The following is a 22787-nucleotide window of genomic DNA, read 5'->3' as shown; positions in this document are numbered from 1 at the left end:
TATATATATATATATATATATATATATTATACACGGTTTACAACAACAAATATCATGAGATATATATCAATCTCACGGAGCATATATATTATTTTTCTTCAACTTCCTGGTCAGGACGATCAAAGGTGGAAATATAATTTGAAGTATATGCGCTTAGGATTCTAGTCCTTTTAAATTAGTAGGATCTAAATTAATAAATTGTACGTTCAGAATGAATCTTTTAGGACAAATACAATATTTGAATCAAAGCAACTAGGTTCGGCCGAACACATAGCCCACAGTGACACTCTAGCTCAGCCCCTGAGGACGATTATATCGACAAATGATAAGAAAATAAAGGAAGTTGAGAATATTGAAGAAAGCAAATAACCAGTAGTAATAATCTAGATGACCCTTGTTGATATTACTTGACAACCAGCTAATTTCACCTCCATATGAAGTAACACTGTCCAAAACATTCACTATAAGACTCCCAAAAAAGCCAGAAACAGCCATCCCAAGTGTGAAAATAGCCACAACAAAACTAGACATGCTTTTAGGAAGCTCAGAGTAGAGGAACTCTACCAATCCAATGGCATTGAAAGCATCAGCTAGTCCGAGAAGCACATACTGTGGCACGAACCACATAGCCGACATGTCTACTGATGCAATATTTGGTCCATCTTGTGGATATATATCTTTCTGATCAACTGCTATATCCCGCCTTATGCCTTCTGTTATCGCTGAAAGTGCCATCGCTACAGAAGAGAGTACTAAACCAATTCCCATACGAAGAACGGGGCTTAAGCCTCCTTGCTGTCCGGTATGTCTAGCCATTAGTGGCACGAAAACACCATCATACAAGGCAATCCAAAATATTAGAGTGAATACCATAAATACAGAAAATGATCCAGCTGGTATTTCAAAATCAGATAAGAAGATATGTGTATCCATTGTCTGTATTTGAAGTGTGGAAAATGAGAACTGATTTAAGCTCAACTGAATCATTATGTTGCTGGACCATATAGGAACAACTCTAAGAAGAGATTTCAAAGATTCTACTTGTTCTACACTACAGAGTCTCCACGGATTTGAAGCGGATCCATCACGATTTATGTCTCTTTGCGGATCTTCAATTATGCAAGCTTTATCTAAACACCTATAGAAATATCAGTCAGAAAGTTATAGCCTTAGCTAATGTAGCTAATACAGTCAAACGTCTCTGATTTTATTGGATGTTATAGCGAAATGTTATTACAGAGAACATATATTATAACATAGTATGAAAATTGGTTCCATAAAAAACTTAGTTTTTACGGTTTTTATATAGCGATGCTGTTATAGAGAGGTCTGACTGTAGTTTACTTATAATCTTGATTTAACCAGGAGTAAACATAGGGTACCCTTCTAATGATCATACCTGAAGCTGTTTGTTAAGGCCTGAATTTCAGAATCAGGCGAATGATGATAATGGTTTTCACAATTAACAGAGTGAAGATTGATATTTCTTTTTCTAACAGCAGCAACAAGTACTTGAAAGAATCCAATGAACAAGCTTTCACTAGCATTTACTTTGATATAAAGAGGAGAACCCAAAAGAAAGGCTGAAACAGAGAAAAGCATAAGGATAGCAGGAATTCCAAAACCAATTTGCCAACCAAAAGCATCTTGAATATACACAATTAAGGTTGTCGCGACGAGTGTTGACATTCCAATAGTAGCATAGTACCAGTTGAAATAACTTTCCATAATCCTTTTACTGTTGGGGTTTTCTTTGTTGTCCAACTGATCAGCACCAAAGGCTATAGAACAAGGTCTAACGAAACCAGCTCCTACAGCAATAATCCCAAAAGAAAACAATAACACAAAGAACTGTGCTGGTGTTGGTCTGTTGCATTCATTGATTTCAAACTGATCACAAGGTAAAGGCCTCAGTTGTGGAACCATGGTTGTTAACCAAAGAATAGTCATTCCCTATGAAAACAGAATATATATATATATATGTCTCAGAAAACATACAAATAATTCAGCTGAACTGACAAATAAACTTTATGGAACATACAAAAAGGCTGGAGATGGATCCAATAGCAACAACCATAAAGCGACCCAAGAAAGAATCAGAAACAAAGGCACCCAAAAGAGCCAATCCATGGGAAAGAGCAGACCATACATTCAGTATGCTTGTAGCTGTTACAGCTTCTAAATTATAACCTTGCATCAAATATATTACCATGTTTGGCTGCAATCCATAACTTGCCACTTTCTCTAGTGTTTCGTTCACTGCAAAAGTAGAACCACCCACAAAAATGATCAATCTTGAGAAAAGACTTAACAAACAAAACAAAAAAGATAAGGAAATAAACACAATAAAGATTTGCATGACCTATGATGAAAGGCATGGTTTTGAGGCCACCCTTTGTTGGAGACTTTGGAGAATGATCTATCAAGCTCTCTTCTTCTTGGATAATAATTGCCATCTTTTTTTTTATTGTAATTATAATTATAATTCCTTTATTACTTGGTTACTTTGCAGCAAAAGAGTGGTAAAAAAAAAGAGATTGCAATAACACCAGAAATGTCACTCAAGATAGAACTTAGTGCTTTGGCCCCACTGGGGAACATCTAGTGTCAAATATCTGTTCATTGAAGAGAAATGGCATTTTCAGATTAGAGAGAATCACAAATAAAGTAAGCACCTTTTCATAATTCTACCAGTGTAATAATTATACAAGTTGTAGTAGTATTCAAGTGATATTCATTAAACTTTTGACTAAGAAAATTTTATTTTTATTATTCTTTTTCTTTGAAGAAATAGCTACATGAAGAAACCAAAACAAAATAAATGAACACTCATAATTTTGATTAATTGAAGCTAATTTGATTGTTTAATATAAAGAAACCAACAAGTACGATCATGTGTTTCCATGATCATACATTATTAAGTTCCTCGTTACAAGAAAGTGAGGATTTGGCAATATTTATTTAGGGACCATTTGAAATAGATGGCTTCCTCATAATGGTCAGTGCTTTTATATTAGATCTTACAATTCCATGGAAGCCTAAGAATCAGCCTGCAAAATCACAGAAAAATAGTCCAAGTTTCAAAAATTAAACGTTAGGAGGAACATAAAATCTAAAATCACATTTATAAACGTCGACGACATATATAAAGTCTCATAAACATAAATCTAGCAGTAGAAAAAATATACAAAAAGAGAAAATAAATATAATATTAGGATATTTATAATTTAAAATAATCGAAAAACTATTTTAAATAAATAACACTCAAAAAATTTATTGATAAATTTAGACAATTAAAAGAATTTTGAATAGTGGACAAAGATTCGATACTATTTCGATGAATTATGTGCTAAGTGGCATCACTATAACATGTCAAGTTTAAATTTTTAAGACAAAACTCCAATAAAAGTTTCAAAATTATTTTAAAAGAAAAAAAATTAAAATTAAAACACTAAACCTGTCAATTTTAAAAATTAATACAGTCAAACCTCTCCATAACAACATCGTTTGTTCCGAAATTTTTCGACTTTTATAGTGAATGTCTGTTGTACACCCATAACAGCATTTGGCATTTCAATATATTTTGGTTGTTATAGACAAAAATTATCCAAAAACTAATTGTTTTTCTTTTATAATATTATATATAAAAGATTAATAAAATATTTAAATTCAAAATCTCAAAAGATATAAATTTCACGAATTAAAATGCTAAGAAATCTAATACATTATTAAAAAATTCTTAACTAAACGCACAAATATTTAAACTCTAAAGCACACAATTAAAAATTACGAATAGATTACGTTTACATATAATTGATAATTTTCCAATATAAGATATATTATATGTACATCTTCAAATAAAAAAAGAATGATATGCATATTTCCAAAAAGTATAAATAGATCTTTTAAGTATTTTTTTGGCATTTTTCTAATGTAAAATATATCATTTGTAGATCTTTAGTTATAAAAATATTGGATATGCATATGTTCATGGAACATACTGCTATCCTTAAGATAATATATATATAGCTATTATAAGTTGTACGTTAAAGTTATTTTGCTTAAATATTTAGAATTATTTTTAGTAATAATCTTAGAAAACCTGCATGACTGTTATAGAGGGGTAATTTTAGAAAGAGTGTACTGTCATAAAGATGGTTGTTGCTGTTATAGGCAGAATGCTATTATAGAGAGGTAAAATATAACTTAAAAAATCGGTTCTGAGAAAAGCTAAGTTTTTTTAGTGAATGACTGTTATATAGGGATGCTGTTATAGAGAGGTCTGACGGTAGTAGTCAAAACTCAAAAGCCCTCATATTAATACTTGTTCTTAAGAGACATATAAAAGAAAAATATGACTAACTCAAAATAGATCGGAGGAAGTAACTTCAAATTCCCCTTTTATACTTGATGAAATGATTCATAATCACACAATTGTTTAAGATTTATTTTAGACCAATGTTTTAAAAGGCAGGGGCATGAGGCGAGGTGTTTTAGCTCTGACGAGGCGAGGCGTAAGCCCTGAGACATGGGGCGTAAGTCCCACAGATCTTTAAATTTTACTAATTTCAAGAATTTTAAGATAGTATAAACTATAAAATAATTATAAAAAATTATATTAAAACCACAAAATTATAACAAATAATCACTTTAAAATATTTATAAATCATAATTCAACTATGAATAATATAAATAGTATGACATATATCATAATATGCAAATAACGTTGTTACAACTAAAATATCAAAGTAATGTATTCGATGCAAAATTTTATATGTATCTCTTAAGGAGTAATGAATCTTGAAAGAATTTCGATATTATAATTTGATATTTTTTTTAAAATACTCCTTTTATTTAATGTGCTTTCTATTTGAAAGAGAATTTATATAAAAATATAATTAACAATTTAAATATGATTCTCTAGCATCATTTATTTTTAAGTTTCGACAAGTTAATTAATAAAATGACACATAATTCACCATACAATATCATGATAACTAATTATTTGTAAATAGTTACTAGCTAATACTGAGCTATTAAATTAATAAGTATTGTACCTCGTAAACGTGAAAAAAAATATTTAGGAAAATAATTATAACAAAATTATGGACTACTATAATAAAGACATAATAAAAGTTAATAATACTTTTAAGTAAAAGATTTATTTCAAATCTACAATCATAGCAGTCTTATTGAAAAACATGCAATAATTTTTATTTTAATTATGACATAAAATACTCTCAACTTAATGATTTATGATTAAGAAAAGAGTAATTTTGAATAGTTAACACTTTATTAAGAAAATTTGAGGATTTACAAGGTTAGTTACACACAATTGTATAAAGTTCTATTAGGCGAGCCTAGTACGTTGGGCGTTGGGCGTGTCCGGGGCGTAAGCTCAGAAGGCCGAGGCGTAAGTCTCACGGAACTAAGTCCCACACATAAGCCCAGTGGCATTTTACTAGTGCTCCGATCCGACCCAAGGCGAGCCCCGAGCGAGTCCCAATTCCATCTTTTAAAACAGAGTTTTAGACCATAAGTTTCAAGCGTCTTCCTTTTTTTTAGTCAATCGGTGGAAATATATTTTTATTTAGTTAGTTTCATATAAGGAGGGGTGGGGTAGTGATCCTACTTCCTTAGGCATGGGCGAAAGTAGTACGAGGAAATTTAGTTTCAATGCAATTTCCTGTAAGTCCTAGTATTATGTATTGTTAATAATAATAGTGCAAGTTTCTTGTGCTAACATATAGATGCAGTCCTATCTATATAGCGCCGCAATCGTTTTGAAATCTATCACCACTTGAACAAGATTAGAAGTTACAGTTAAAAAAAGAGCTAGTGAAAGTTTAACAAAGTATTTGGACAAATGTGAATAGTTTTTTTATTTTATTTTTGGCAAAATAAAGGTAGTGAAAATTTGATTTTGGGAGTATATGTTTGAGGATCTGAAGAGGAAAGAAAAAACAGCTTCATCCACAGCCAACTTGGGTGTGTTAGCCATGACCTCAGAAGTCAGAAATGATCTGAGAGGATATATCCATACCAACCATGGGTGCGTCAGCAATAAATCTTGAATTTTGAGGAGTTCGTTGCATCAACACTCAAAATGCCCATCCACCATGATTGGGCAAATATTTTTTTAGAAGAAAAAAACACTGCTTCAAAAAATAATACTTAGAAAAACTTTGCTCGAAAAACTCAAACAACCACCAGTTTAAAAAATTTAAGGAGATTTATAGAAATAAGTAGTAGTGATTAATTTAGAGCGATAGAAGTTCAGAGGGATAAAGTTGGAATTTTTAGCATTAGTTCGACGGGAAATTTGACCCTTTTCCCTTGCTAAAAAGGCTCATATGCTGGAAAGCTTGTGGCGCTAGTGAATAAGAGTATATTTAAACCAATCTTGTAACGGCACACATATATTTGACCTTTAAGTACCACCTTTATGAAGATGTGAATGAATATGGATCGGGTTGGTTCAAATCAACTATATCGGTTTGGATTGTTTGATTTTGACACGTGTTTCGGATTTTTCATTACTTAAATATTATTTCAATCTCCTTTGTTAACTTTTTGATAAGTAAATATATGTTTAGTGAAAATTTAAAAAATTGACAAATATATTATCTATTAAATATTCTTATGGGAGAATTTACTTAGTAACACATGATAGTTTTTTTAGTGGTCTGACAATAATTTTTCATTGATGTACACATTCAAGGTTAACCGAATTTCGTAATTAAACATAAAAATCAATATGATACCTAAATAATAATAACCACTTCAAATTCGTAAAAGATATAAAATTTAATTGATCTTAACATATGAATATGGAAGAACAAAGAGATTGACGCATTTCAGTAACACTTGATAAGAAAGTGATCATACAATCCATTATTTAAGGTTAATTGATCACGCCCAACTATGCCCTCTAAAAAGGACTCTGCGGACGTTGCAAATATAACCCGAGTATTACGCCCAGGGTCGAATCCACAGAGAGTTAACCTATCAACCACTATCTTCAGACCCACTAATTCTTCTGAACCAGCTTCCCAAATATTCAAATCTCAGTTAAGTGTTCTTTAACAACTAGCTTGCAAGTAACTAAATAGTTGTAAACTAAATTAATAAGGTTGTAAACAATTATGAGGAAGAGCTAAGGCAATGATTTCCCCTATTGATGGAATCCCTTCTGTTTATGCTCATACAAATTTACCCACACATCTCTATCAATCATGAACGCTAATCTTACCGCAAATCTCTCCCGAGTAATCACAGTAATCTACTATTGCACTCTCTCGAGATACACTAGCTTACTTTATTTAGCACAATTCACTTTAGATTACACCCAAGGCTTCGTTATCCCTAATCCCGCCTTTAAACCCGCAATTATAGATTCCTCTAATAATCTAGGAGTAGTGTTGTTCAACAATACCCTAAATATGCACTCTTTTCCAAGTTATGCACACTAAATAGGCACAGCTAATTGAGGATCCTGTCAATTAACTACAACGAACACGAAGTTGAACAAATAGAGATTAAACTAGCAATTTGTATTCACATAAACAAGAAGTTCATCACCCAATAGGTTCCATCAAAACCTTAGACAAGGAATTTAGCTACTCATGGCTATGGGAAAAGAAACTAAGATTGAATTCATCATAAAAATCAAAAGAAAAGAAGAAAGATGTTTAGAGTATTCTCTCACAATGGTTTTCCTTGCTAAGAAACCTTAAAAATCAATACATGCCTCTCTTGGGCGAAGTCTAATGTTTTAAATAGGGTTTAGGTCTAAAAATCCCGTAATTGACACTTTGGTCCCTGAAGTTTACTGGGTCTGCCGCGGTCGCGGTAGAACCGCGGCCAAACACCCTCGCGGAATCTCCAATCTTCAGCAGCTGCTTCCCACCGCGGTTCTGCCGCGGTCGCGGTGGAACCGCGGTGGGCCCAGTTCTCTGAATCTTCGGCCTGTTTTTTGCACGCGTCACTTGGGAAATTTCACAGTTGGNCAAACAAGGTGTAAACGTGAGTTTTTTTTTTTTTATGATTTTTGTTGCTAAGTTATTTGAAAGTTAGATATAATTTTGTAACTATCAAACACGAAAAAACTGCAAAATTATTACAAGTAGGTAAAATGACTTTAAAAAATTAATTTAACATTTAAATTTCAAAAGATAAACAATTAACATTATCCTAGAAAATACCTAACCCCAAAACTCAACGTACGTCTTTAAAAAAAAAAAAAAAACTACTGCCCTTAACTTCGTCATCAACATCTTCTTAATTAAAAACCTATTATTCTTAGAATTTATATCTGCCAAACTATGCCAACAAATCTCAGCATTCTAACAAACAGTGATGATCGGTACGAATACAAATGGATCTGTAACCATAGCAGGTTTCTTGGTCGGTCAAAATATTTTTCAAGGGGTATATATCTATCAAAACAAGTAACTTTTCAACATATTAATTATATTATTACTGATATATTTTTATATTATTGCACCAATATTTATCAGTTGATGGGTTTATATAATAATATTATCTACTATTTCATGACAAACAAACAAACAAATAAAAAATCCAGTTTAATCCCATAAATGGGGTCTGGGGAGGATAGTGTGTACGCAAACCTTACCCCTACCTCATAGAGATAGAGAGGTTGTTTCCGATAGACCCTCGGCTCAAGGAACAATGAAGATAAAGCAACCAAGTAGCAAAGAATATTAGCGACAATGTAACATGGTAACGACATGAATGCCACAACATGCATAATAAAGAACCATAGGAAATTATAAAAATAGTCCTAGTACTGCTGAATGGCCTAGGAGGAACACACTATTATCTATCAACCTACAACCTTAATCCTCGACCTCCACACCTTCCTATCGTGGGTCATATCCTCGGTAAGCTGAAGCAATGACATGTCCTTCCTAATTACCTTTTTTCAATACTTCTTAGGCCTACTCCTTCCCTTCCTCAGACTCGCCATGGACAACCTATCACACCTCCTCACCGGAGCATCTATGTCTCTCCTCTTCACATGGCCGAACCATCTTAGCCTCGATTCCCGCAACTTGTCCTCCACAGATGCCACTCCTACCTTGTCCCTAATAACTTCATTCTTAATCATGTCTTTCCTAGTATACCTACACATCCATCTCAATATTTTCATTTCAGCTACTTTCATCTTTTGGACATGGGACTTCTTGAAGGGCCAACACTCAACTCCATACAACATAGTCGGTCTAACCACCACTTTATAGAACTTACCCTTAAGTCCAGGTAGCACATTCTTATCACACAAAACTCCCGAGGCGAGCCTCCATCTCATCCACCTCGCTCTAATATGATGAGTAACATCCACGTCAATCTCCCCGTTGCCTTGAATAATAGACCCAAGATACTTGAAACTATCTCTCTTATGGATAACATGAGTACCAATCCTCACTTCCATTTCTTCTTCATGCATCCCCTCACTGAGCTTGCACTCCAAGTACTCAGTTTTTGACCTACTCAACTTGAAACCTTTAGAATGTAGCATTTGTCTCCAAACTTCCAACTTAACATTAATTCCACCTCGCGTCTTGTCAATCAAGACTATGTCATCAGCAAATAGCATGCACCATGTCACCTCCCATTGTATGTTACGCCTCAGCACATCTAATGCTAAGGCAAACAAAAACGGGATAAGAGCCGATCCCTGATGTAACCCCATCTCCACTAGAAATGATCCGAGTCTCCTCCCGCAGTCCTCACCCGGGTCTTCGCTCCCTCGTACATGTCCTTAATCGGCCTAATGTACGCCACTGGGACACCGCTAGCCTTCATACATCTCCATTGGACCTCTCGCGGGACTTTTTCATATGCCTTCTCTGGGTCGATGAATACCAAATGCAAGTCCTTCTTCCTCTCCCTATACTGTTCCACCAATCTCCTCACAAGGTGAATGGCTTCTGTAGTAGACCGTCCCTGCAGAAATCCGAACTGGTTCTCGAAAATAGTAACACTACGTCGCACCCTCATCTCCACCATCCTCTCCCAAACTTTTATGAAGAAAACAAAAAAATGATAAATATTTTAAATGCAAACTTTATCCTGATTTTTTTTTAATTTCTTACTTAAATTATAAAATTANCACTGTCAACAGACCTCCTGGACGGTGCAACAGGGACCGGATCATCATCCTCATCATCAATCTCAATTGTGGTGCGGGTGCCCCTGCCCACTCTGATGCTAGAAGCTTTGAAAGCTGCTCTGGGAGGCAAATCGCCATCAGCAGGGTTAGTAGGGGTGTTTCTCATCAAGCACAATGTGGTCACCAAGGAAGGGAAATAGAATCCCTTTGTCAGCAGCGGGCCCCGTAAGACCATTTCATCTCCAATTACCCGTGCCGCATCAAAATCCTTCCCTGTCACAAAGCACCAAGTCAACAGTGCCCTATTGAAATTCACGTCCGTGGTATTGCTAGAAGGCAGGAACCTGCTACAGATAACAGTCAACCAACACTTGGCTAGGTGAGTGAAGGAGTTAGAGTTGAGGGTTATTTGGTCACGCATCCAAATGGGCCGCCCCCCTGTGCAAAGTACATCCGTCATGACCTCCTATGTCACCCCGGGCCTATCATGGTTATAGTCGACGTCACTGGTGAACGGAGGCAGCCGCAACACCCGGCGAATTGTTTGAATTTGAGCACTGACCACCATACCCCGAACAATCACCTCCCTACCCAAATTCAAAGGGCGGTTGGAATAAAATTCACGAACCAACATCTTGTTAACTGGTGCAGGGTCAGCAAATAGGAACTCCATTTCCCGCCTCCGTATCTCTTCATACATCTCCACCTTTTCGGCTCGGAGGGCTGCCCGATCAATCGGGATTTCATGGATAAAATTTTTGGTAGACTTGGCGTTGAAGTCGTCCTCTGCCAGTTCCGATTGGAATCTGGACTCATCATACGCAGGTCGTTGGGATGTGCCTCCAGAGCGCCTGTGCCTTTTGGGAGCCATTGGACCTGCAAATAATCAAACAAACCATCAACATATGCTCTAGCTAGTGCCATAAAGATGGTTACTCAGACTTCACCACCCAATGACACCAAATATTTTCCCTTACTTCACTCATAACAACCCCCACAATAGCTCTATAATTTTCTTACCACTTCCGGCATAATACACCCCACACTTATTCCTTTCAATGTTACCCATGACATACAACACCACCATACAACAAATACCACCCTACAACACATACCACCATACAACAAATACCACCCTACAACAATCAACTACACATCAACAACCATCAACTACAACATCCCAAGCCTAGGTTGGCTTAAACACCCCAAAAATATACAACATAGTGCCACAATTTTCGGCCAACACATGATTTTTACCAATACCATACTACACCACAAAAATCTAGTTTAGGCCTCCAACCCACCAAAATAATTTCACAATTATGTAATAATGGAGACCCAACTAATTTGGCACCAAACAACCTCATAAACATCAACTACAACAATTACAACAATTGCAAACATAAAAGAAAGCAAAAAAAAAAAATTCAAACTACTACACTACTCCTACTAGGGTTTAAGAAAAAATAATAATTTAACAAATTACACTACTTAAAAGAGAAAGAAATAGAGAGAGAGAGAAGAATAACTTACTTGAGTCGAAGAGGGGAAGGAGGGGAGGTGTGGTAATGGAGGTTTGGGGAAGAAGGGGGTTGATAATGGAGGTTTGGGGAAGAAGAAGAAGAAGAAATTTGGTGAAGAGAGAGAGAAAAAGGAAGGGGATGGGGGTTGGGGCGGAAATAATAGAGGGGAAATAGGAAGGTGTGGAGGGGGGGGGGGGGGTTTGTGAGGGTGTAAAAGAAAAAAAAAAGAAAAAAAACGTACTTACCTGGCCGCGTCTGTATCTGCCGCGGTCGCGGTAGAACCGCGAGCAATGAGATTCCGCGAGGCCTTTTGACCGCGGTTTCACCGCGGTCGCGGTGGAACCGCGGTCGAGGCCCCTCTCTGATTCTAACGCCCAGTTTTTTTTTATAGGTTACAAAGGTTACAATTACAACAATGTCATGGGTTGCCTCCCACATAGCGCCCGATTTAACGTCGCGGCACGACTCATGTGAGCAAAATTAAGGTTCGCTCGACCTCTGGGGTTCATTCAAATGCAGCTCTGTCATCTTCTTAGGCTCGTTCATGCCCATATACAATTTCAACCGCTGACCATTGACTCTAAATGTACGAGAGTCATCTTTAGTAGCAACTTCCACAGCTCCAGATGGAAACACCTCAACCACGCGAAATGGTCCAGACCACCTTGACTTTAGCTTTCCCGGGAATAACCGCAGTCTTGAGTTATAAAGCAGTACCCTGTCCCCAGGTTTGAAATTTCGTTCAATGATGTTCTGATCGTGAAGCCTCTTCATTCTCTCTTTATATAGCCTTGTGCTCTCAAAAGAAAGATACCGGAACTCCTCTAGCTCATGTAATTCTGTGACTCTCGACTTGCCCGCAGCTTCCAAGTCTAAATTCAGCTGTTTCAGTGCCCACCACGCTTTATGTTCAAGTTCTACAGGTAGGTGGCAGGTCCTTCCCAAAACACCAACTTATATGNTATGTTTTTATGTTCTCTTTTCTACCTCGCATGCCCTTCTCCCGTGTTCTTATGTTTGCCTTATTATGCATATTCTTCTATTGTGCTCCGTTCTTTCTTCTACTGGTTTCTATATCATGCTTTCACACGTTTATCTTATGTGTTCGTTTACCCCTGTGTTCCTTTACTGTATTTTCTACTAAGCTCTTAGTTCTCTATTTTCCTTCTTCTGGACTTTGTTTGAGTTCTTTCTAAACATGTTTCATCTACTGTTTCCTTAAGTTTATACTACCTCTTTGACTTCTGAACTTGTTTAAGTTCCAAGCTTTTCTTAAAACATGTTCTTTATGCTTTAAATCAGTTTCTTCACTCTATTTGTTTCGAACCTGCTATTTTACCTGTTTGTTTTCTCATAAGTCTCTGAAAGAGACCTCTGAGCCCGTTTTAGTTATTTGTCTTCTCGTCTCTGCATCTGATTCGATTTAAAAACCCTAGGATTTGGGGTTTTTGGCGAGTTTGATCTTGTGTGTGGACTAGGGTTCTATTATGGAACCCCGGATTCTCTCAAACTAAGTCTGAGTCTATGTACTGAATTTGAGCCTCTTTGTTTGTGACTCTGAACTTTTCTATACTAGATTCTTTCTAATTAGCATGACAGTTCTTTCTTGTTTGACATGTCTGTATGCTTTATATATGAGGAATTCTTCCTTCAAAAAAAAGGTTTTGCCAATTTGTGATTGATTCAAAATTCCTTTTAATAAGGTTCGATTGATTGTTACTGATTTTATTTAATTAAACCTTTCTTCACCTTTTCTAGTTGGATTCATTCATACCAAAACTCAATTTCTGGTTTTTACTGGCTGTTGATTGATTGCCTTTCCTTATTTGCACAAACCGTGTTGCTATCAAACTCTTTCCTTAAATAGTTTTCTGTGTATTTGCCCTTCTTGTACTACTTTGGAAAAGATTTTGATCAAATTCTTTCCTTATTTATTCTGCCCGTTTGAAATCAGAATCACTTAATTAAAGGGAGACCTTATGTAATTGATTTCAAAATTATTTTTCTTACCTTTTTCTTACTTGCTTTCTGCACTATAAAGGGCACGACCTTTCAGCACTTTAAGACACCTTGAGTTCAATACTCTAACACACATTACTTACTTTCAATTTCAATACTCTTACGCTTCACCTAACACTCTACTCTCTTCTAAGATATTCTGACTATTTGCTTGCAATTTGGATTTACAAGACTACTGCTTTTACTTTCTTGTTTCCCTGAAACTGGTATGTTCTAATTTAAGTTCCAGCCTCATCCCAATGTGTTTATTTCACAGCTTCTATCATCCTGTATACTTTGCTGTCTATGCTTAGTGTTAAATATGTATGCTGTCCTTTTTGCATTCGTTTTCTGCTGTGAATCCCCATACCCTATTCCCCTCTATGTGTTTGAGTTAAGGTTTAGGCATGACAACATCCAAATTGTTGTTCATGTCTGTGCTTGATCCTTTAAAGGATCCTAACTCCCAAACAATGTGGCTAACAGGCTGGTTGGGGTGTGCCAGCACTTCCAATTGCTGGGTATGACCACCATCCTGTCTTGACTTTCCCCTAAACCCCTTCTGCACTTACACTCACTCTTAGTTCCTAAGTTCTGCCTCCCTCCTATGAGCCTTGCTTTGGGGACCTTGAGTTCCCTCTGAACTTGGACATTTGAGGGCTAGCCCTTCCACACTGCACTATAATTCAATTCTGTAATGAATTTGGGTGTAAGCACTGCCCGGAGTTCATGAGGCTCTTGGGAACTCTGACACACCCAGAAAATGAGAAAGGCTTTGGAAATTGGATCTTTGGAGTTGGTTTATTTCATATTTCATACCTGGAGTCTGAATCAGGCTCTCCCTTGTTGTACTCTAATTTCTGATATAATTTTACTCTTCTTGATTCGTTCTGGTTTGTAATAATTTTGTAGTAACTTATGGGGGTTTTAGTGAAAAGGGAAGGGTCACTCATGTATGCATAAGGGTAGATATCATGCTCTTAGGTATTTACTTCTGCAATAGTATCCTGCTTTCCTTTCTGCATTCTCAAAATCATTCCCTATAGGTTTTCTGCACTTCTGCATTTTAGAAACCATGTCTATAAGTTCTGTCTTTCATACATAGATATGGTATCACTAGTTCCTGCATTTCTGCATCTCATATAGAGAATATGTCAATAGGATTCTGCATTTCTGCATCTCATATAGAGAGCATGTCTATAGGATTCTGCATTTCTGCATCTCATATAGAGAACATGTCTATAGGATTCTGCATTTCTGCATCTCATATAGAGAACCTGTCTATAGGATCTCTTAAATTCTACATAAACATCTATCACTAGGCAAACAGTTTATAGGTTTAAATAACAAATTGCCTTCTAGATACCATGCCTATAGGACTCCTGCATATCTAAAAACGTTTTTCAAACCAAACCCGCTTAGAAAGCATGCCTATAGGAGTAACCAGCTGAAGCTGAATCTTCTACAAGTCTAAAATCAGTGGTAACAATACCCAATACCCGCAGGACTTATGTTTTTCTATAATCAGCAAGCCTTCTGTAAAATCAGTGTACTCCTGCATTATTAGATATCATGCCTATAGGTTTCACCTAGGCAAGCCATTAGGTAATTAATCAACTGCACCAATCTTTGATAATTACAACCAGCAGGCAGGCCTAATTCGAACTTCTTATCTGAAAATATGTGATAAATCAGCCTGCCTTAACGCTTTACGTTAATTCAGACCATAACCAGTACGTGCAAGACATGCTAAACAATCTGTCTTTAAGTGAGGAGGCCTATCTGAGCCTTTTTAACTGTTATGTGTTTCCCATATCTGCTTTATGTGTTTTTGTTTGTCGCCTTAGAATTTTATCCTTTTAAACTCTGAAAAGCCCCAAATCTCCCTCCCCTTTTAGGACTAGTAGTCCCAAATGCCTCCGGGACTGATAGCATTGGGACGGGTAATAGCATGCAATAAGTAACGAGACTATTCCGCGCTTTAATACCTTAACGGGGTGGGAAAGGGTAGATATGGATATGATGACCACGCGATAACACCACGTGTATAAACGGTTACCAGGTGCTGTGTGGGGTGATCTATATTATTTATAAACCTAGGACTCCCCCCCCCCCCTTCCTTTACTTGTTTAATCTTTCAGAATTTAAAAAACAAAAAAGAAACTACTCAATTTTCAGCTTCTTTAACTTTTCTTTTACTTCAATTACGTAAAAACCTTCCTTTTACTTGTTTATTTTCAGAACTTTAAAATTGCTTTCTTCCCAACTTTCAGTTTCTTTAACTTCTTTTGCTTCAGTTGCTTGCAACCGTTATGTGAAAACTATCTCGTATTTGCAATTCTTGCTTGTTCACTTGTCATTTTCACTTAAAGTCACAATTGTAGCATGGCCAGGAACCACACTAGTGGATCTTGAGGAGTGCCTAACACCTTCCCCTCGAGATAATTTCAAGCCCTTACCCAATCTCTATTTTTCTAAATCAAATTTCTTTAGTGTCCTAATGCACTTAATCATTAGGTGGCGACTCTTCAATTGCAAACCCAATTCCCAAAAGGAAACGAGTTGTCCGCCCAAATGTCATAAACCCGATTTCGCGAGAGAAAGGGGGCATCGACAATAATTAGGCTTAATTATTATATATACGAGAAGACATGTATCCATATATTTGATTTTCAGATCTAACTTGTCTACATAATATTGAGTTAAGAACTTGAATATTATCCTTATGGAACCCAAAGGTCTCTTGAACCAAGAACAGGAAGCATTAAAGTTATCATCGTTAATCTTGTTGTAATTACTTGCAGATTTAAGTCATGTCTTTCTTCCATCCTTTTTCCTCCCCTTCAAATAATTCCTTCTCTTCTCCAACTTCTTCATCTTCCTCCACATCATCCTCCTCCAATCCAAAACTCAAAGAAGAAATTAGCTTTTCCGATTTGCAACAATCACTTGATGACTGGAAGATCCCTAAACATCCACTATCCACAATTTACAAGTCTTCACGATGGCCCTTAACCAGTGATTACCATATTTCTACAATTGAGCAAACCATTCCTCTTGAATCAGATAATGAGGAAATCAAACTTTTAAACCCGAATTCTATAGAAAAATATAGGCGAAAATACAATTATCTCCATTTTGGTTTAGTACAGATTGCAGCTAGACCACTGTCCAGGGAAGGACTAGACACATCTCTACTTCTCTGTCTTAGAGATTCTAGATTTTTAGACTTCAATTTCCCTCCTAGAAATGGTAGAAACCAGCCTTTGTAGTGGTCCAATTTACTTTGTTTATTTTCCTAACTTTACGGTGTCTCTTAGAGATAGAAATATCTTAGATTCTTTAACCCTTAATGTTAAAACAGCTAATTATAAAACCTAAACTTGATCCTTACCAGTAGCAATTATTTATAGAATACAGTACAAAGCCATGAGTTTTGCCTTTAACACTGGAGCCATGAAAACCCTCCATAAAGGAGAAACTGTTCTTTTCAAAATAGATCTACAAAGATCTCACCTGTCAATACCAAAACCCATTTCTTGGAGCCAAGTTTCTCTACCACAAAACTGGTTACTACGAGATGCCACTCAAGCTAAAAAACCAAAAAATACTACGGTCTCTTAGATCCAACAATATTCTAGCTGATCTGTAGCCATTTCCTTCCAAAGATCCCTTAGCCAAAAAGTCTCTGTCTCATCCTCTTCGGCACAGTCTGAGATTCAGCCTGGAGGACATTCAATATCTTCTTTTTCTTCTAGGATCGAAACTGTTAATTTTCACTCTAGGATCCCACAAACCAAATATTCTGTAGAAACAGCCCCTCCAACAGAAGTTAATTATGAACAACCTCAATCTCCCACTTACTCAGCTTTAGGTGCTAAATTAGGTGTTTTGAAAAAATATTTCCAAAATGATAAAGAAAAACTTCGAACAAATTTTTATTCACCAGAAAATATTTTCAAAAGAACTTGGTTTTTTGAGGATTTTCAAGGAGACAATAGAAAAATCTCCAAAGTATTTACTATGAGTCTTTAAATTTCATAAAAGAAAAAATCAATTTCTTTTAATGGTTTGAGGCTTATGCTGAATATCACCAATTAGATTTTCCTTTTTCTAAATCAGTTAATGTTTCAAAAATTTGGAAAACCTCCTACGGAGAAAAAGTCATCTCAGAACTTCCTCCGGCACAAGGATTTTCAACAAGTTATGCAAACACTTCAAAAGTAGACAATCCTTTCAAATTAAAAAAAACGAAAATGAAGCTATTATAGGCAAAGATATTAAAAGTATTTTTGAAAAACATAATTATACGAACAAATATTTACAATCCCTTGGTGAATATTTAGTTACAAAACCAACTTCAACATCTCCTGGTTCTAAGCCAGCAGATACCTCCACTTCTTCAATCCCTTTGTTTAAACCTTATGAGATCCCTAGAACTTTCGCTACGGAACTTCGGATCCACCAAGCTAAAGACTATCCTCAGTTCTCTGACCTTCAGCGTAGGATCCTAGAAATTGAAAAAACCCTAATAGCTCAGGATACTCCATCTAAGGAGTCTTCTGTACATGTTCTCCGAGAAGCCGATTCTGACCAAGAAACCAATTCGCAGTCAGAACAATTTTATGAAAATCCTCCCCTAGAAATTAACCCTATCAGAACAGGATCCTTCAACTGCGTCAGCCCCAAAGACTTTACTATTCTAGAGCTACCCATCCTTATGTAGCCTTAGAAGAGAGACCCAATGTTATGGAAAACAACTATAATGCCAATTATATCTATTAATGGAACATAGATGGTTGTTCTGAATATAATATTCTGGCCAAATTACAACAAATGACTATGGTCGCCACTGCATACCGAACTTCTCATAACTGTTCTGGCCAGCTTACTACCCATGTCTTAGTAGCATGTTTCACAGGTCAACTTAAAGGATGGTGTGATACCCATCTTAGCGAAGAAGATAAGAACCAAATTCTCTTAAGTGTCCGAGTTGATTCAATGGGAGAACCAATTCTTAAAGATGGCCTTACCATTCCTGATTCAACCAACACCCTGATTTATACCATTATCAAAACATTCGTAGATTGTCCAGGTATCTTTAGGGAAAGATATTCTGAGATACTTAACAACCTTAAGTATAAAACCATTTCTGATTTCGGAAGGTATAAAGATTCCTTTCTTACCCAAATCTGCAAAAAAAACTGATGGAAACCTCCCATATTGGAAAGAAAAATTCCTAGATGGTCTACCTAAGTCTCTTAGGGATTTAGTTAAAGAAGAACTCCAAAATCAGCATTCTGGTGATGTTATTCCGTATGAACAAATCACCTATGGGCAACTTACCAGTCTCATTCAACATGTCGCTTTCAAAATCTGTCGACATGATAAGATATTGAGATAACTAGCCAAAGATAGAACACAGACTCGCCGAGATCTAGGTAGTTTATGTGAACAATTTGGCTTACCACCTTGTAGTAAAAAGCCTCATAAGAGACAAACAACCAAGGATATGAAGATTACGAAATATAGGTCTTCTGCACCTAAGTTTAGGAAAACCAAACCATTTCCTTCTAAATCCAAAACCTTTCCCGGTAAACATAAACCAACAAACTTACAAACTCCCAATTCTGGCAAATGTTTCAAATGCAACAAACCAGGTCATATAGCCAAATACTGCAAGTTGTCTAACAAAGTTAGAAATCTTGATTTAGATGAGTCTGTTCTTAACCAGATCGAACAACTTTTATTAGAAGATAGTGATACTTCTGATGTTGCTGATGATGAACTTGAACAGCAATTCAACCAACTCGAAGATGATGACACAAAATCATCTTCTTCCCAGTCTAGTCAAGGACAGGAAGCAAATAACAATAAGATAATTAAACCTGCAGAAGATACAGTTAGAGTGCAAGCAAATAAATTTATGGGGCAAAGCCGATCATATAAATAAAATACGATAAAGTAAATTAGGCGGTTTAACCGACCATAATGCAGAGTAATATAAATGTAAACTTGGGCAAGAGTAAAATAAATATAAACTTGATTATTATTGAAACTGAAAAATTGATAATACAAGTTAAAAACTTATATTAATATACTAGAGAGAGAGCTCTAACCAATTCTAGAGAGAGGAAGAGAATTCTTTCTCAAGTGGTAGTGTAAGGTGTGTGTCTTACAAGTGATATGGGGGGCTATTTATAGCCAAAAAACTAAAAGTTACAATATTTTCTAATGTCATCCATGATGTCATTAGGAGTAAGTGCTAGCTGATGTCATGGATGATGTCAGTTGTGCTGTCATGCTAATGTAATATCTGATTAATTTTTCAAAACATTAAATCAAGGTCTTCTTCTTATTCTTCTGATGATGATGATTTATCAGACAAAGATGCTTGATTTTGTTGACCTGGAATTTGTGTCTTGAGGGTATCAAGAATTTTCTCCATTTGCTGAATAAAATCAAGCCTGCTGCTGGAACCGGCTAGTTGTGCACTTGCAATGGACTTTTGTTGTAAAAATAAAATTTCAGCAGCATCTGTTATAGCTAGATACTGCGGATGGGACAGAAACCACTTGTCTACCGCCGGTACAATAGGCTTCGGATGAATCCCACATTTTATACCATTTGCAGTGGCCTTGGAGGGCTAACCACGATAGTCCTTTATGTCCTTCTGGCTTGTGGAAGGAAAACTTCTGGGAGTATATCCATGGGATATGAAATCTGTGGGAAAATTAGAGGAGTATGGGTATTTGTTGTTCACTAAAAAACCTGTGACAGAAATAATCATATCCTTCTTTTACTGGTGCTGGGAGGATTTCAGCTCTATGACCATATACAGGCCACCATTGATGTATAAACCACTGAGGAAATTCAGAGGTTAATTTTTTACTCCAGAGGATGAACCATGAATGCTTTCCAAGTTGGTTTTGGAAGGTGAAAGCATTCATCCATGCTGCCTGGTAGTCATAGTAATTGTAAAATTGTGGATCAAAAGGCTGAGAAAGTCTTTTGTATTTGGCTGGATGAGTTCCCCATTCTTTTGGTGAGATTATTTTGTTAATCCACACCGTAGTATGTGTGACATATGATTGGGTTTGCTTTTCTTTGTGGGGCTTAAACAAGAAGGATCTGGTATCTGTGAGAATAAACTCATGATATTTTTGGGTATGTTTGTGGGTGTTTTAAATGAAATTGGCTGAAGGGCTAAGTATTTTCTTAGCTACCTCTTGGGGGTTGGAATACCAGAATTCTGGTTCAATTTGAATGAGTGGGTAAACACTTTCATTCTTAATATAAGTGGGTTCCTCGAAGGAGGAGCCTTTATTTAAAAAAATAGGTTGTGGCACTGATGAAGAAAGTGCCTGATTGGTTGTAATTTTTGGGATGTTGGATGGACACCCTGTACCTGCAATGGTGTCTACCATAATCCACCGAAGTGCTTTGTTCAAAGGTTTGTTCAAAAGGCTTTCCAAATCATTACCTTTGCTATGAGCAAAAGAAGTATTATCTCGAGCAATTCAAACAAACAATAGATAAACCTTCTACATCTTCCTCTAATGTCTTTACCAATCATCCTCAAGTTGCCAATACTTACAATATTACTGATATCCTCAGTAGATTTCCTTCCCAAAAGCCTAAGGTAGCTCTTTGGAGAGAACATTAATCGTAGGTTCTTCTTGACTAGACTGGAAAGAAGATGATTTTGTGTCATCATCTTCGAGTTGGTTGAATTAGAACAAGATCTTCTTCTTCGAATAATAAGTAATCTCCAAGACTCTGAGCAAAAGAAGTATTATCTCGAGCAATTCAAACGAACAATAGATAAGCCTTCTACATCTTTCTCTAATGTCTTGGTTCATCCTCTGGAGTAAACAATTAACCTCTGAATTCCCTCAGTGGTTTATACATCAATGGTGGCCTGATATGACGGTCTAATTCTTGTCTAGCCTAGGTTAATTGTTTACTCCAGAGGATTGGTGTATATATATATATATATATATATATATATATATATATATATATATATTCACATTTTTTGCGCTGCAATTGTAATATATACTTAATAGTATTTTACACAAAAATAAGAAAAAAGTAAATAATCCAAAAATTCAACCCCACGACTGATGTTTTCCCAAACTTGGGCTTGGAACAACAATTCTAACCTACCTCCATAATTGATTCCTAGTCACGTGTTCCTATGCAAATATTTATTTATGTGGTTTCCTTTCACATATCCACATTAAGCCAAGTGACGGCCTAATAATAAATCACTTGGCATTGCTCAAGACAATTGGTAATATTCGGATAAAATAAATAAATAACATCATATAATTAATTAAATTAAAATTAGTGTGGTTAATTTTGCTAATATGGTTGTGAAATGCGGCATTTCTAATTACATTAACAGCTTGTTTGGATGGTTGTTACATATTGTATTGTATTGTATCGTATTGTTACTTTAAATACATTATTTGTTTTGATTGTTACTTAAATTTTATTGTATCGTATCGTTAAATCCATCGTTTCGTTACGACGAAACGTGTCACTTTATGAAACGACGGATTTGGTGTGGTGACGTCGTTTCCTTGCTTTTTCTCTCATCTTGCCCTTCCTTATTATTAAATAATCACATTTTACCATTTAACCTACTTTATTAGTATATAATAATTCTACTCTGTATCATATTTTTTCATAATAATGTTGCAAGTTCATTCTTCATGTTATTGGTGTGTGACATCATGAAACGACGACAAACGATACAATCAATCTAAATATTGTATTCATCAAACAATACAATACAATACAGTACAATACAAAACAATACATTGTGAAACGATATGTAACAACAATCCAAACAAGGTGTAAACGTGAATTTTTTTTTTTTTATGATTTTTGTTGCTAAGTTATTTGAAAGTTAGATATAATTTTGTAACTATCAACACGAAAAACTGCAAAATTATTCAAGTGGTAAAATGCTTTAAAAAATTAATTTAACATTTAAATTTCAAAAGATAAACAATTAACATTATCCTAGAAAATACCTAACCCCAAAACTCACGTCTTTAAAAAAAAAAAAAAAAACTGCCCTTAACTTCGTCATCAACATCTTCTTAATTAAAAACCTA

At 35.8% G+C, this 22787-nt stretch overlaps 1 protein-coding gene across 5 annotated transcripts; it reads right to left on the bottom strand.

Annotated features, from left to right (window-relative positions):
* On the bottom strand, nucleotides 160–19239 carry LOC109229718 (protein NRT1/ PTR FAMILY 1.2-like). Of its 5 annotated transcripts, none has more exons than XM_019395264.1 (5): nucleotides 19183–19239; nucleotides 2363–3050; nucleotides 2042–2259; nucleotides 1400–1953; nucleotides 160–1138 (listed from the first exon to the last, which is right to left on the bottom strand). In XM_019395264.1, exons 2-5 carry the CDS (start codon nucleotides 2454–2456, stop codon nucleotides 289–291), a joined length of 1716 nt encoding a protein of 571 aa, XP_019250809.1. In that variant the 5' UTR covers nucleotides 2457–3050; nucleotides 19183–19239; the 3' UTR covers nucleotides 160–288. The 5 variants fall into 5 exon arrangements, with proteins under 5 accessions (XP_019250809.1, XP_019250817.1, XP_019250833.1 ...); XM_019395272.1 differs by lacking the exon at nucleotides 19183–19239 and adding an exon at nucleotides 19131–19150; XM_019395288.1 differs by lacking the exon at nucleotides 19183–19239 and having other exon boundaries at nucleotides 2210–2259; nucleotides 2363–3446.

This window comes from Nicotiana attenuata, chromosome 1 (assembly GCF_001879085.1).
Source record: "Nicotiana attenuata strain UT chromosome 1, NIATTr2, whole genome shotgun sequence".
In the NCBI taxonomy this organism is placed as follows: Eukaryota; Viridiplantae; Streptophyta; class Magnoliopsida; order Solanales; family Solanaceae; genus Nicotiana; species Nicotiana attenuata.
This window is presented reverse-complemented; position numbering and strand designations above follow the sequence as displayed.

Coding starts and splice junctions, on each gene's coding strand:
- LOC109229718 (XM_019395257.1), bottom strand. CDS start 2,359: ATGCAAATCTTTATTGTGTTTATTTCCTTATCTTTTTTGTTTTGTTTG. Junction 1,954..2,041: donor GATCCATCTCCAGCCTTTTT/GTATGTTCCATA, acceptor CTGTTTTCATAG/GGAATGACTATTCTTTGGTT. Junction 1,139..1,399: donor GCCTTAACAAACAGCTTCAG/GTATGATCATTA, acceptor ATATTTCTATAG/GTGTTTAGATAAAGCTTGCA.